Raw genomic sequence first — 12,993 nt, 5'->3', positions numbered from 1 at the left:
GAAGCTGTTGTCCTCTGGAGGAAGCTGTTGTCCTCTGGAGGAAGCTGTTGTCCTCTGGAGGAAGCTGTTGTCCTCTGGAGGAAGCTGTTGTCCGCTGGAGGAAGCTGTTGTCCTCTGGAGGAAGCTGTTGTCCTCTGGAGGAAGCTGTTGTCCGCTGGAGGAAGCTGTTGTCCTCTGGAGGAAGCTGTTGTCCGCTGGAGGAAGCTGTTGTCCTCTGGAGGAAGCTGTTGTCCTCTGGAGGAAGCTGGTGACTTGTGCTCAGAAGTGAATAGAAATCGATGGAATAGACCGCGCGTTAGCGGCAGCTGTTTGTGTCACAACGATGACTTCGCCAAACAAAACTATCCTACGTCTTCTGTGGCTTCTTCGGACGGAAATCTTTCTAATTTTCTGGAAAGTAACAAGCCAGGCTTTCACCCTACATGCTATAGACGTTTCACCCTACATGCTATAGACGTTTCACCCTACATGCTATAGACGTTTCACCCTACATGCTATAGACGTTTCACCCTACATGCTATAGACGTTTCACCCTACATGCTATAGACGTTTCACCCTACATGCTATAGACGTTTCACCCTACATGCTATAGACGTTTCATTGACAAGAAACGAATTACTAGTGCTGAAAAGCAAAACAGTCGGTATGTGGGCAGCATGGCGAGGGTGAGAAGGTGAATCTACCACATCAACTCTGCCACCTTCTCCCAAACGACTGAGATCTACCACAGATGTAAAGACAAAATCATCTAAAAAGTCAAGCGATGTACTTCCTGCAGTTTGCATCATTGGCAGAAGGTTGATCGCTGTATCAAAGAGGCTCACAAGACAAAGAAAGATAAATTGGTCCAAGCTGAAACTTTAACTGCTGGTGAGTAGATTATATACTGATTCTTGCATGTGTGTTTTCTCTTGCTTGTGGTAAATAGGACTAATCACAATGAAATAAGTTGGCCAAAATATACATAGATAAGATAAGAAAAGATATTCCTTTTTTGTCCCACATGGGGACATTTCATTGATGCAACGCAGGAAGATCCAGAGGTAGATACAGAAGAAGAGAACAGATCACTATAGGAATATGTGCCTAGTTTATGACATGTAGGTGTAGATGTAATGTACGTGAGACTGTATGATGATGTGAGTTGAATAAAAAGGCAATACAACTTTTGCGATTGTTTACTGATTGTGCTCACCCTTGATTGAAATTCTTTTACTTCTCCTTTACTGGGAAGTTTGGTCAAAGCAGCTGAATCAAGAGCAGATGAATCCATCCTGATGTGTACCAGAGGCACCTCTATCACAAGAGGTGTTACAAAGAATACACAAGCTTTCTGACAAAGAAGACAAGTGATGAAAGGTAACATTTTGGTAATCAAATAAAATATATATATTTCCATATATTTAGATAAATTCATAATTTAATTGAAAATTATTGTAATGACTACACGATCATTTTAAAGACGTTTGAATCAAAGCAAATTTCTGTTTGTAGTGAGCTAGTATATTTCAATCACTGCATTTCCTTGCTTTATACAGGTGAGCTAAAGTCTGGGAGTACGGCAGACATACAGCATTCTGTGACACTGTCATCCGGACACGACTGATTGAAAACCAGGAAATCCTCAGAATGAAGAAGCTCTTGTCCCTGTTCCAGAAATTCATCAAAAAACACCCTGGTCATGGAAGTTACCGGTAATTAAATTATTCTTATTGTTTATGAAAGAAAACAATAGAAGATCAGATAAACATCACAGCTATGTTTATTCATGAAATTTCATTCAAGATCAAACTAATCCAGTTAGCTACAGGAGTCTACATATTCTCATTCATTTTGTTTATTTATACAGGGAAAACCCAGTGAGAAAAGTGGTTACCCTGTTAAAACACAACACAAAATAAACAACAAACATAGGATACTAAAACACAAATAAAATAATAATTCTAAAACTAAAACACAAATAAAATAGTAATCTATCAATACTTATGAATTTCTATTCCTTGTCTAATTTTTACAGATCCGATCTTCTGAAGAAGAGATTACAGCCAGACTTCCCACAGCTGAATTTTCACAAACCACCAAGAAGAAACCTGAGTGAAATGGTTTCCACGGAGACGACAGGACTTCTCCACCAGGTTCTTCCACTGAAACTGATATGTCAGTTTCTGAGATGTCATGTAGTGATGGAGAAATGGAGCCAGAAAGTGGTAAAGATGCAGCACTGCGAGAGCTCTCAAGGACAGTTTACAGTGCAGGTGTATCACTGAAACAAGCGGTCAAGAGTGCCCCTAGTATGGATGAAACAAGCGGTCAAGAGTGCCCCTAGTATGGATGAAACAAGCGGTCAAGAGTGCCCCTAGTATGGATGAAACAAGCGATCAAGAGTGCCCCTAGTATGGATGAAACAAGCGGTCAAAAGTGCCCCTAGTATGGATGAAACAAGCGGTCAAAAGTGCCCCTAGTATGGATGAAACAAGCGGTCAAGAGTGCCCCTAGTATGGATGAAACAAGCGGTCAAAAGTGCCCCTAGTATCACTGAAACAAGCGGTCAAAAGTGCCCCTAGTATCACTGAAACAAGCGGTCAAAAGTGCCCCTAGTATGGATGAAACAAGCGGTCAAGAGTGCCCCTAGTATGGATGAAACAAGCGGTCAAAAGTGCCCCTAGTATGGATGAAACAAGCGATCAAGAGTGCCCCTAGTATGGATGAAACAAGCGGTCAAAAGTGCCCCTAGTATCACTGAAACGAGCGGTCAAAAGTGCCCCTAGTATCACTGAAACAAGCGGTCAAAAGTGCCCCTAGTATCACTGAAACAAGCGGTCAAAAGTGCCCCTAGTATGGATGAAACAAGCGGTCAAGAGTGCCCCTAGTATGGATGAAACAAGCGGTCAAGAGTGCCCCTAGTATGGATGTAAATTGGCCTCCTACATCAGAGGATCTAAATGTTTCCTCTGCCAGAAAGATTGTGCCAATTGAACTTTATAACTTACATTTTTGGTGTGTAGGTGCTAGTGATAAATTGACATTGTCTAACATTGTAAATGTATCCGAGGAGGTTGAGCTTTGTTTACTGTCAATTTGCCAAGATATATATTTGTCCTCAAAAGGTAAAAATCAAACCAGTCCAATGTCATGGCCTCATGTTAATGTTGTACTTACACATTTTGACATCAATCATACTTATATCATTCCTCTGTTTGTTTGTATATCCTATTCTGCAGAAAGTTTGCCTTATACTAGATCGAAAGATGTTAATTAGCCTGTTTATCACGATGTAAATACTGCTTTTATGATTGTAATTATTCATATTGTTCATATTGTAAATACATTACATAAAATTATATCCGTTCTATAGAATAAAACCTTTACCAATAGCCTATGTTTTCTTTCTTCAAATGGGCAACTGGTGTTGAAAGGGTTAAAATACTACTTTTAGATTATGTTTTTATAGTGTAGTATGAATCAAGACTAGAGAATTTGTAATTGTTGAAGCATCAGTTGAATACTAAATGTGGAGTAAGAGTTTTCAAGTGCGTAACGATAACATGCAAAATTGTTAAAACTGTTTTTTTAACTTACATTTGCACATAAACTAAAGCACCCAGAGTCTTACCACTTTACATCCTTCAAGAAAGTAGTTATGTCTCTGAGAATCTGAGTTTCTGAAGTAATCAATCAAAGAATGAAAAAAATAAGAAGGTATGAAGATGGGTGTACAGCCCAATTTGTCACATATTTGGGTAAACTGGCAACTTCGACACCTATTTTCTCAAATACTGGCAGAAATCATGCGGAGAACTTTTTCCCCCAGCTCAAGTACATCTTTGAGATTGGAAAACCACTTTTGAAAAGTAGTCTTGATGTGGTGGAGCGAAATTCATTTTCTAGCCACATTCTGAGTTACAGCCTATGGCCTAATAGACGAGGTGCTACAGGAGGAACCTGGATGATCGTGGAGAAGAGGGAATGTTGAGCCTGATTCACTTCATTTGCACTGGATCTGAATCCAAAGCAGCATCAAAAGTGTGTTACGCATGAATGTTTAAGCACAACAGAAACACACTCCAGATGAAAATGTCATGTTTATATACATTTATTTTTTTGAACATATTATAGTTTGATCTGAAGTTCATAAAATTCCCATGTGTCGTGTAGCGCTGATCACTTTCTTAAAGGTTGAATGGACGATTTTTTTGTCCCAAATTTGAGTCTTATTTCCTCGTGGCGTGGACTGTCGATTAGTCCTGCCACGTATCAATCATAAAACGCACCTACTGCTCACCTGCAGAGCCTCGTTCACCTGCAGCCGTGTGTCTAAGCGCATTGATCTATCATAATATAGTTCCCTCAGTGTACGGGACAAAATGAAGACGGAGAAAGACCGTTCAAGCTGACTCAGAAGAGACGGAAATCTACGGGAGACGAGAGATGCGATGCAATCCATCGCGCTAATAAACAAACGCACGTGTGTGTTGTATCAGTCCACACGGGGGAGTGGCATGTGCACGGGGGAGTGGCATGTGCATGGGGGAGTGGCATGTGCACGGGGGAGTGGCATGTGCATGGGGGAGTGGCATGTGCACGGGGGAGTGGTATGTGCACGGGGGAGTGGTATGTGCACGGGGGAGTGGCATGAGCATGGGGGAGTGGTATGTGCACGGGGGAGTGGCATGTGCACGGGGGAGTGGCATGTGCATGGGGGAGTGGCATGTGCACGGGGGAGTGGTATGTGCACGGGGGAGTGGTATGTGCACGGGGGAGTGGCATGAGCATGGGGGAGTGGTATGTGCACGGGGGAGTGGTATGTGCACGGGGGAGTGGCATGAGCACGGGGGAGTGGCATGTGCACGGGGGAGTGGTATGTGCACGGGGGAGTGGCATGAGCACGGGGGAGTGGTATGTGCACGGGGGAGTGGTATGTGCACGGGGGAGTGGCATGAGCATGGGGGAGTGGCATGTGCACAGGGGAGTGGCATGAGCACGGGGGAGTGGTATGTGCACGGGGAGTGGTATGTGCACGGGGGAGTGGCATGAGCATGGGGGAGTGGTATGTGCACGGGGGAGTGGTATGTGCACGGGGGAGTGGCATGAGCACGGGGGAGTGGCATGTGCACGGGGGAGTGGCATGAGCACGGGGGAGTGGCATGAGCACGGGGGAGTGGCATGAGCACGGGGGAGTGGTATGTGCACGGGGGAGTGGCATGAGCACGGGGGAGTGGCATGAGCACTTCCGCCTGAGTTCTCAAATCGCCGAAAAATCGTCCATTGCACCTTTAATGTTTATTTCATACTTTAATCTCTTCCTCGTCCTCTGAAGAAGTAGATGCTGACTTCATGTGGTGGTTACAGACAGGAGACATGTTGTCATGGTTACAGACAGGAGACATGTTGTCATGGTTACAGACAGGAGACATGTTGTCATGGTTACAGACAGGAGACATGTTGTGGCGGTCACAGACAGGAGACATGTTGTCATGGTTACAGACAGGAGACATGTTGTGGCGGTCACAGACAGGAGACATGTTGTCATGGTTACAGACAGGAGACATGTTGTGGCGGTCACAGACAGGAGACATGTTGTCATGGTTACAGACAGGAGACATGCTCCTGTCCCCTCTGCTCCGTGTGAAGGACGCGCCTCCATAGTGACGGGACAGGACACTTGCTGCTCTTTGAAAACTCTGGGCCTGGATCCCACACTCGGGACGCTCCTGTGGCTGTGTGAAGTCTGAGCCACTACAGCGCCCCCTGTTGTTCATATGTCTGTCGTACACTCTCACACAAGGGTCAGGGGACAGGACCTCAGGGCTCTGTACAGGCGTGGAGTCTTCCTCTTCTTCCTCCTCCTCTTCCTCCTCTTGACCCTCTCCTTCCCTCTCTGCCTGGCTCTGATTGGACATCTGAAGGCAGCTGTGGATGTCAATCATGCTGAGCACCTCAGTCATGAGGGAGGGGCCCAGGTCAAGGGTGAAGGAGGTGAGGGAGTCGGAGCGTGGCAGGGAGCCCCGGCAGGACTCTCCATCCGGGCCCGGTCGCTCCATACGGGAGAGCCGGGGCAGGGACTGGTAACCTGTCCACACAAAACACATGATCATTATTTACAGACAATTCAGTCTGATCAACTATATACATAAGGTAAATATAGTTATAGTTAATTATGCTGCAGTTATGGTTTAAGCAATGTGCAAATAATAAATGTTATTATGTTGACTACCTTTTTTATGCATAGTAACCCAGACAAACTGTTCTGAAAAGAAGTGGCAGTTTTACACTTTCACCAGGAGGGGGCAGTGTGGGACCAGAGGAGCCGAGCCTTATTATAAAGTAATAACCAATATAACAACAAGGTCTAAACCAGGATTAAACGGTATTATGGTTATTGTTTGAGAGTATGACAAAGATATTCAGTAGATCATCTATAAAAACATACTATAAAACATTTAGGTATATGTACAGTACTGAGGACAGTTTAGTGTGTATATTGTGTGGTGTGGGCCCTATGTCACCAGCCCTGTCCCACTCTAAACAGACCCTCTGAGCAGCAGAGGACGAGTTGTGACCATGAGGGGACAAGTTGTGACCATGAGGGGACAAGTTGTGACCATGAGGGGACAGGTTTGACCATGAGGGGACAAGTTGTGACCATGAGGGGACAGGTTTGACCATGAGGGGACAGGTTGTGACCATGAGGGGACACGTTGTGACCATGAGGGGACAAGTTGTGACCATGAGGGGACACATTGTGACCATGAGGGGACACGTTGTGACCATGAGGGGACAAGTTGTGACCATGAGGGGACAGGTTTGACCATGAGGGGACAAGTTGTGACCATGAGGGGACAAGTTGTGACCATGAGGGGACAGGTTTGACCATGAGGGGACACGTTGTGACCATGAGGGGACACGTTGTGACCATGAGGGGACAAGTTGTGACCATGAGGGGACAGGTTTGACCATGAGGGGACAAGTTGTGACCATGAGGGGACAAGTTGTGACCATGAGGGGACAGATTTGACCATGAGGGGACACGTTGTGACCATGAGGGGACAAGTTGTGACCATGAGGGGACAGGTTTGACCATGAGGGGACAGGTTGTGACCATGAGGGGACACGTTGTGACCATGAGGGGACAAGTTGTGACCATGAGGGGACACGTTGTGACCATGAGGGGACAGGTTGTGACCATGAGGGGACACGTTGTGACCATGAGGGGACAGGTTGTGACCATGAGGGGACACGTTGTGACCATGAGGGGACAGGTTGTGACCATGAGGGGACACGTTGTGACCATGAGGGGACAGGTTGTGACCATGAGGGGACACGTTGTGACCATGAGGGGACAGGTTGTGACCATGAGGGGACACGTTGTGACCATGAGGGGACACGTTGTGACCATGAGGGGACAAGTTGTGACCATGAGGGGACAGGTTTGACCATGAGGGGACAATTTGTGACCATGAGGGGACACGTTGTGACCATGAGGGGACAAGTTGTGACCATGAGGGGACAGGTTTGACCATGAGGGGACAAGTTGTGACCATGAGGGGACAGGTTTGACCATGAGGGGACACGTTGTGACCATGAGGGGACACGTTGTGACCATGAGGGGACAAGTTGTGACCATGAGGGGACAGGTTTGACCATGAGGGGACAAGTTGTGACCATGAGGGGACAAGTTGTGACCATGAGGGGACAGATTTGACCATGAGGGGACACGTTGTGACCATGAGGGGACAGGTTGTGACCATGAGGGGACACGTTGTGACCATGAGGGGACAGGTTGTGACCATGAGGGGACACGTTGTGACCATGAGGGGACAGGTTGTGACCATGAGGGGACACGTTGTGACCATGAGGGGACACGTTGTGACCATGAGGGGATTTCCAGTGCACTTGGTGCTCACTGCTGCCTGCTGTGCTTTGATTGGCTGAAGCATGTTTACTGATGGTTAGACAGAGATGACAGGAAATGCCCACTTTGTCCTTCAAACCAGCTGTGTATGTTGCTGTTTTGAGGTGTTTTTGTTTACTGCTGTTGCCTCGGTAACCACAGTTTTACTATGGCGAATGTGGGAATAAAGTTAGCGTAGGGAACTTCATTCACTATTATTGGTGAGCTGACTGACATTTACAGACTAAAGCTGAGTTATTAGAGCGGGACAGAAACATGGATGGTTTTTGGTCGATCATTTACCTTTTCGCTCATACTTTATACATGTAGGATACGATAAACCCTCATGAAACCCTCATGAAACCCTCATGAAACCCTCATGACACCCTCATGAAACCCTCATGAAACCTCATGAAACCCTCATGAAACCCTCATGAAACCTCATGAAACCCTCATGACACCCTCATGAAACCCTCATGAAACCTCATGAAACCCTCATGACACCCTCATGAAACCCTCATGAAACCTCATGAAACCCTCATGAAACCCTCATGAAACCTCATGAAACCCTCATGAAACCTCATGAAACCTCATGAAACCCTCATGAAACCTCATGAAACCCTCATGACACCCTCATGAAACCCTCATGAAACCTCATGAAACCCTCATGAAACCCTCATGAAACCTCATGAAACCCTCATGAAACCTCATGAAACCTCATGACACCCTCATGAAACCCTCATGAAACCTCATGAAACCCTCATGACACCCTCATGAAACCCTCATGAAACCTCATGAAACCCTCATGAAACCCTCATGAAACCTCATGAAACCCTCATGAAACCTCATGAAACCTCATGAAACCCTCATGAAACCCTCATGAAACCCTCATGAAACCTCATGAAACCCTCATGAAACCCTCATGAAACCCTCATGAAACCTCATGAAACCCTCATGACACCCTCATGAAACCCTCATGAAACCTCATGAAACCCTCATGAAACCCTCATGAAACCTCATGAAACCCTCATGAAACCTCATGAAACCTCATGAAACCCTCATGAAACCTCATGAAACCCTCATGACACCCTCATGAAACCCTCATGAAACCTCATGAAACCCTCATGAAACCCTCATGAAACCTCATGAAACCCTCATGAAACCTCATGAAACCTCATGACACCCTCATGAAACCCTCATGAAACCTCATGAAACCCTCATGACACCCTCATGAAACCCTCATGAAACCTCATGAAACCCTCATGAAACCCTCATGAAACCTCATGAAACCCTCATGAAACCTCATGAAACCTCATGAAACCCTCATGAAACCTCATGAAACCCTCATGACACCCTCATGAAACCCTCATGAAACCTCATGAAACCCTCATGAAACCCTCATGAAACCTCATGAAACCCTCATGAAACATCATGAAACCTCATGACACCCTCATGAAACCTCATGAAACCCTCATGAAACCCTCATGAAACCTCATGAAACCCTCATGAAACATCATGAAACCTCATAACACCCTCATGAAACCTCATGAAACCTCATGAAACCCTCATGAAACCCTCATGAAACCTCATGAAACCCTCATGAAACCCTCATGAAACCTCATGAAACCCTCATGACTCCTCATGAAACCCTCATGAAACCTCATGAAACCCTCATGAAACCCTCATGAAACCTCATGAAACCCTCATGAAACCTCATGAAACCTCATGACACCCTCATGAAACCTCATGACACCCTCATGACACCCTCATGAAACCTCATAACACCTTCATGAAACCTCATGAAACCCTCATGAAACCTCATGAAACCTCATGAAACCCTCATGAAACCTCATGAAACCCTCATGACACCCTCATGAAACCCTCATGAAACCTCATGAAACCCTCATGAAACCCTCATGAAACCTCATGAAACCCTCATGAAACCTCATGAAACCTCATGACACCCTCATGAAACCTCATGACACCCTCATGACACCCTCATGACACCCTCATGAAACCTCATAACACCCTCATGAAACCTCATGAAACCTCATGAAACCCTCATGAAACCCTCATGAAACCTCATGAAACCCTCATGAAACCCTCATGAAACCTCATGAAACCCTCATGACTCCTCATGAAACCCTCATGAAACCTCATGAAACCCTCATGAAACCCTCATGAAACCTCATGAAACCCTCATGAAACCTCATGAAACCTCATGACACCCTCATGAAACCTCATGACACCCTCATGACACCCTCATGAAACCTCATAACACCTTCATGAAACCTCATGAAACCTCATGAAACCCTCATGAAACCTCATGAAACCCTCATGAAACCCTCATGAAACCTCATGAAACCCTCATGAAAACCTCATGAAACCCTCATGAAACCATCATGAAACCCTCATGAAACCTCATGAAACCCTCATGAAACCATCATGAAACCCTCATGAAACCTCATGAAACCCTCATGAAACCCTCATGAAACCTCATGAAACCCTCATGAAACCCTCAATAAGCCCTCATGAAACCCTCATGAAACCCTCATGACACCCTCATGACACCCTCATGACACCCTCATGAAACCCTCATGAAACCTCATGAAACCCTCATGAAATCCACAATAAACCCTCATGAAACCCTCATGAAACCTCATGAAACCCTCATGAAACCTCATGAAACCTCATGAAACCCTCATGAAACCCTCATGAAACCTCATGAAACCCTCATGAAACCTCATGAAACCTCATGAAACCCTCATGAAACCCTCATAAAACCTCATGAAACCTCATGAAACCCTCATGAAACCCTCATGAAACCCTCATGAAACCTCATGAAACCCTCATAAAACCCTCATGAAACCTCATGAAACCTCATGAAACCTCATGAAACCTCATGAAACCTCATGAAACCCTCATGAAACCCTCATAAAACCCTCATGAAACCCTCATGGTCTCTAGAATATGAGTTCAGATTTTTACAATACATCTGTCAGATTCAGTTAAATAGCATTTGTTTCCAAGAGGCTCTGGCGAAAAAAGTACTCTAGTTTGTTACTTAAATAAAAGTACCAAAATGAGATGTAAAAAAAAATTCTACTTATGTATTGAAGTGGTGCCTTTTTAAAAATTTATGTTAAGAGTAAAAAGTAAAAGTTCACACAGATTTTGAGAACTGTTTTACGTGTTAAATGTCGTGATTTTGGTATAGAATAGTCAACAAATGTCAATTAAAATACATTTCTTAATTTTTAAAGTTAATTTTATCTGTATATTTTGTTTGCTCAAAGCTGGGTCTTGAACTCAAGATAAAATACCTCCTCAACCCAAAAGATCAGTACTTTTTCAGTCCAGTTCAAAAATGTAAAAAGCACAGATTCCTGCTTTCAAATGTAGTGACGAAGCGTCCACTGTAAAAACGACTTAAGTAAAGCACAGATACCTAAATACTTAAATACACTACTTTTACTTTTGTACCACCACTGCCAAGAGGACAGAGGAGACTCCAGCGGGAGCACGGTCTCTTTGACTTTGACCGCTTTGAGCTAAGGTAGTGTTTTAGAAGGAATGTGACTTATTGTATTGTCTTAAACATTTGTATTAAAGGTGGTATGGACGATTTTTTTCAGCAATTTTTTTATCATATTTCCTCGTGGCGTGGATGAATCATTTGTCCTGCCACGTATCAATCATAAAACGCACCTATCGCTCACCTGCAGCCGCGTCAGGCTCGTCCCCACGTTTCCGCGTGCCTAAGCGCATGGATCTATCATAATATAGTTCCCTCAGTGTACGGGGCAAAATGAAGACGGAGAAAGACAGTTCGAGCTGACGCAGAAGTGGACAGAAATCTACGGGAGACGAGAGATGCGATGCGCTCCGTTGCGCTAATAAACAAACGCACGTGTGTGTTGTATCAGTCCACACGGGGGAGTGGCATGCGCACTTCCACCTGCGTTCTCAAATCGCCGAAAAATCGTCCATAGCGCCTTTAAACATTTGTCTTAAACATTTGTCTTAAACATTTTGTCTTAAACATTTGTCTTAAACATTTTGTCTTAAACATTTGTCTTAAACATTTTGTCTTAAACATTTGCACAAACCCAGATTCCTGAAAAAACGTTTGAATGTGGTTCTCAAACCCTGGTCCACGTACCACTGGTGATACCGTCTGTGATGCTTGTACTGGTTCATCCAAGGCAAGGTTAAATCTTGCTTCAGTCCTGATTTATTCCTAATCTTTGCTGTGCGTACACTACCAATAAATATATTTGGGAAAAGGGCGTCATGTCTGCCTGACCACAGCCAGTAAAAGGACATAAGAAAGTGAAGGCTCTCACCGTACGTACAGAGCACATCGTCTGCAGAACTGAACGAGGTGGTCAACACTGCCCTCTGGAGGCACCCAGAGTCCACCATGTTGAGCTGTGGCAGGGAGATGGCGTTTTTGATGATGGGCGATACATCTGGGGGCGGAGATGACAGGTCACGTGACCCGCCTCTCGGGCGCGGTCCAGAGTTCTTGCGCACGTGTTTGAATGTGCGCGTGAAGAAGCTGGTCCTGGAGGTGGTGGAGTCAGGACTGCCCGGCTCCCTGGCGCCCCCGCCATAATTACTGAGGAAAGACGTGTCCCCAAAGACATCGCCCCCGCGGCCCACGTGCATGGTGTGGCGGAAGTCCCCCATGGGCGGGCCGATCATGTCCACAGACAGGTCACTCTTGAAGCGCCTTTTGGCCTGAGAGCTGGACACAAGGCCCTTTATTCCAGGCACTTTAGCCAGACTCATGGTGCTCTGCTCTTCCCTTATCCAGTCTTATCCAGTCGCTTCCACTGACGCTTCAGCGATCTGTCCAATGAAAAGAAGAATAAAGTATAAACGAGGAGGTTGTTCTTCTGCGTCTGCAAGTTCTGTCCCTCTAAATTGTGATGTTAGAATTAACCGTTGAAAGACAATTTTGAGGATTAGAACTTTGTCTAACATTTCCTGTGGAGGGTCGCGACACCTGTTTGTCACCATGGAGATGTGGCCGCTTTGCCTGGAATGGTCACAGGCCTTAAACATGTATAACTCCATAAGAACAAGTAGGTGATGTC

At 45.3% G+C, this 12,993-nt stretch overlaps 1 protein-coding gene across 1 annotated transcript; it reads right to left on the bottom strand.

Annotated features, from left to right (window-relative positions):
• Window positions 1–5,246: 5,246 nt before the first annotated feature.
• LOC140358827 (uncharacterized) lies at window positions 5,247–12,718 on the bottom strand. The gene is made up of 3 exons (XM_072443876.1): window positions 12,238–12,718; window positions 7,079–7,942; window positions 5,247–6,085 (listed from the first exon to the last, which is right to left on the bottom strand). The coding sequence occupies exons 1-3, from the start codon at window positions 12,683–12,685 to the stop codon at window positions 5,286–5,288; spliced, it is 2,112 nt and encodes a 703-aa protein (XP_072299977.1). The 5' UTR covers window positions 12,686–12,718; the 3' UTR covers window positions 5,247–5,285.
• Between the last annotated feature and the right edge of the window lie 275 nt (window positions 12,719–12,993).

Source organism: Eucyclogobius newberryi, unplaced genomic scaffold (assembly GCF_026437365.1).
Source record: "Eucyclogobius newberryi isolate DKJ021-1_F unplaced genomic scaffold, fEucNew1.0.hap1 SCAF_13, whole genome shotgun sequence".
NCBI lineage: Eukaryota > Metazoa > Chordata > Actinopteri > Gobiiformes > Gobiidae > Eucyclogobius > Eucyclogobius newberryi.
The sequence above is the reverse complement of the archived record's forward strand: the minus strand, read 5'-3'. Positions and strand labels throughout refer to the sequence as shown.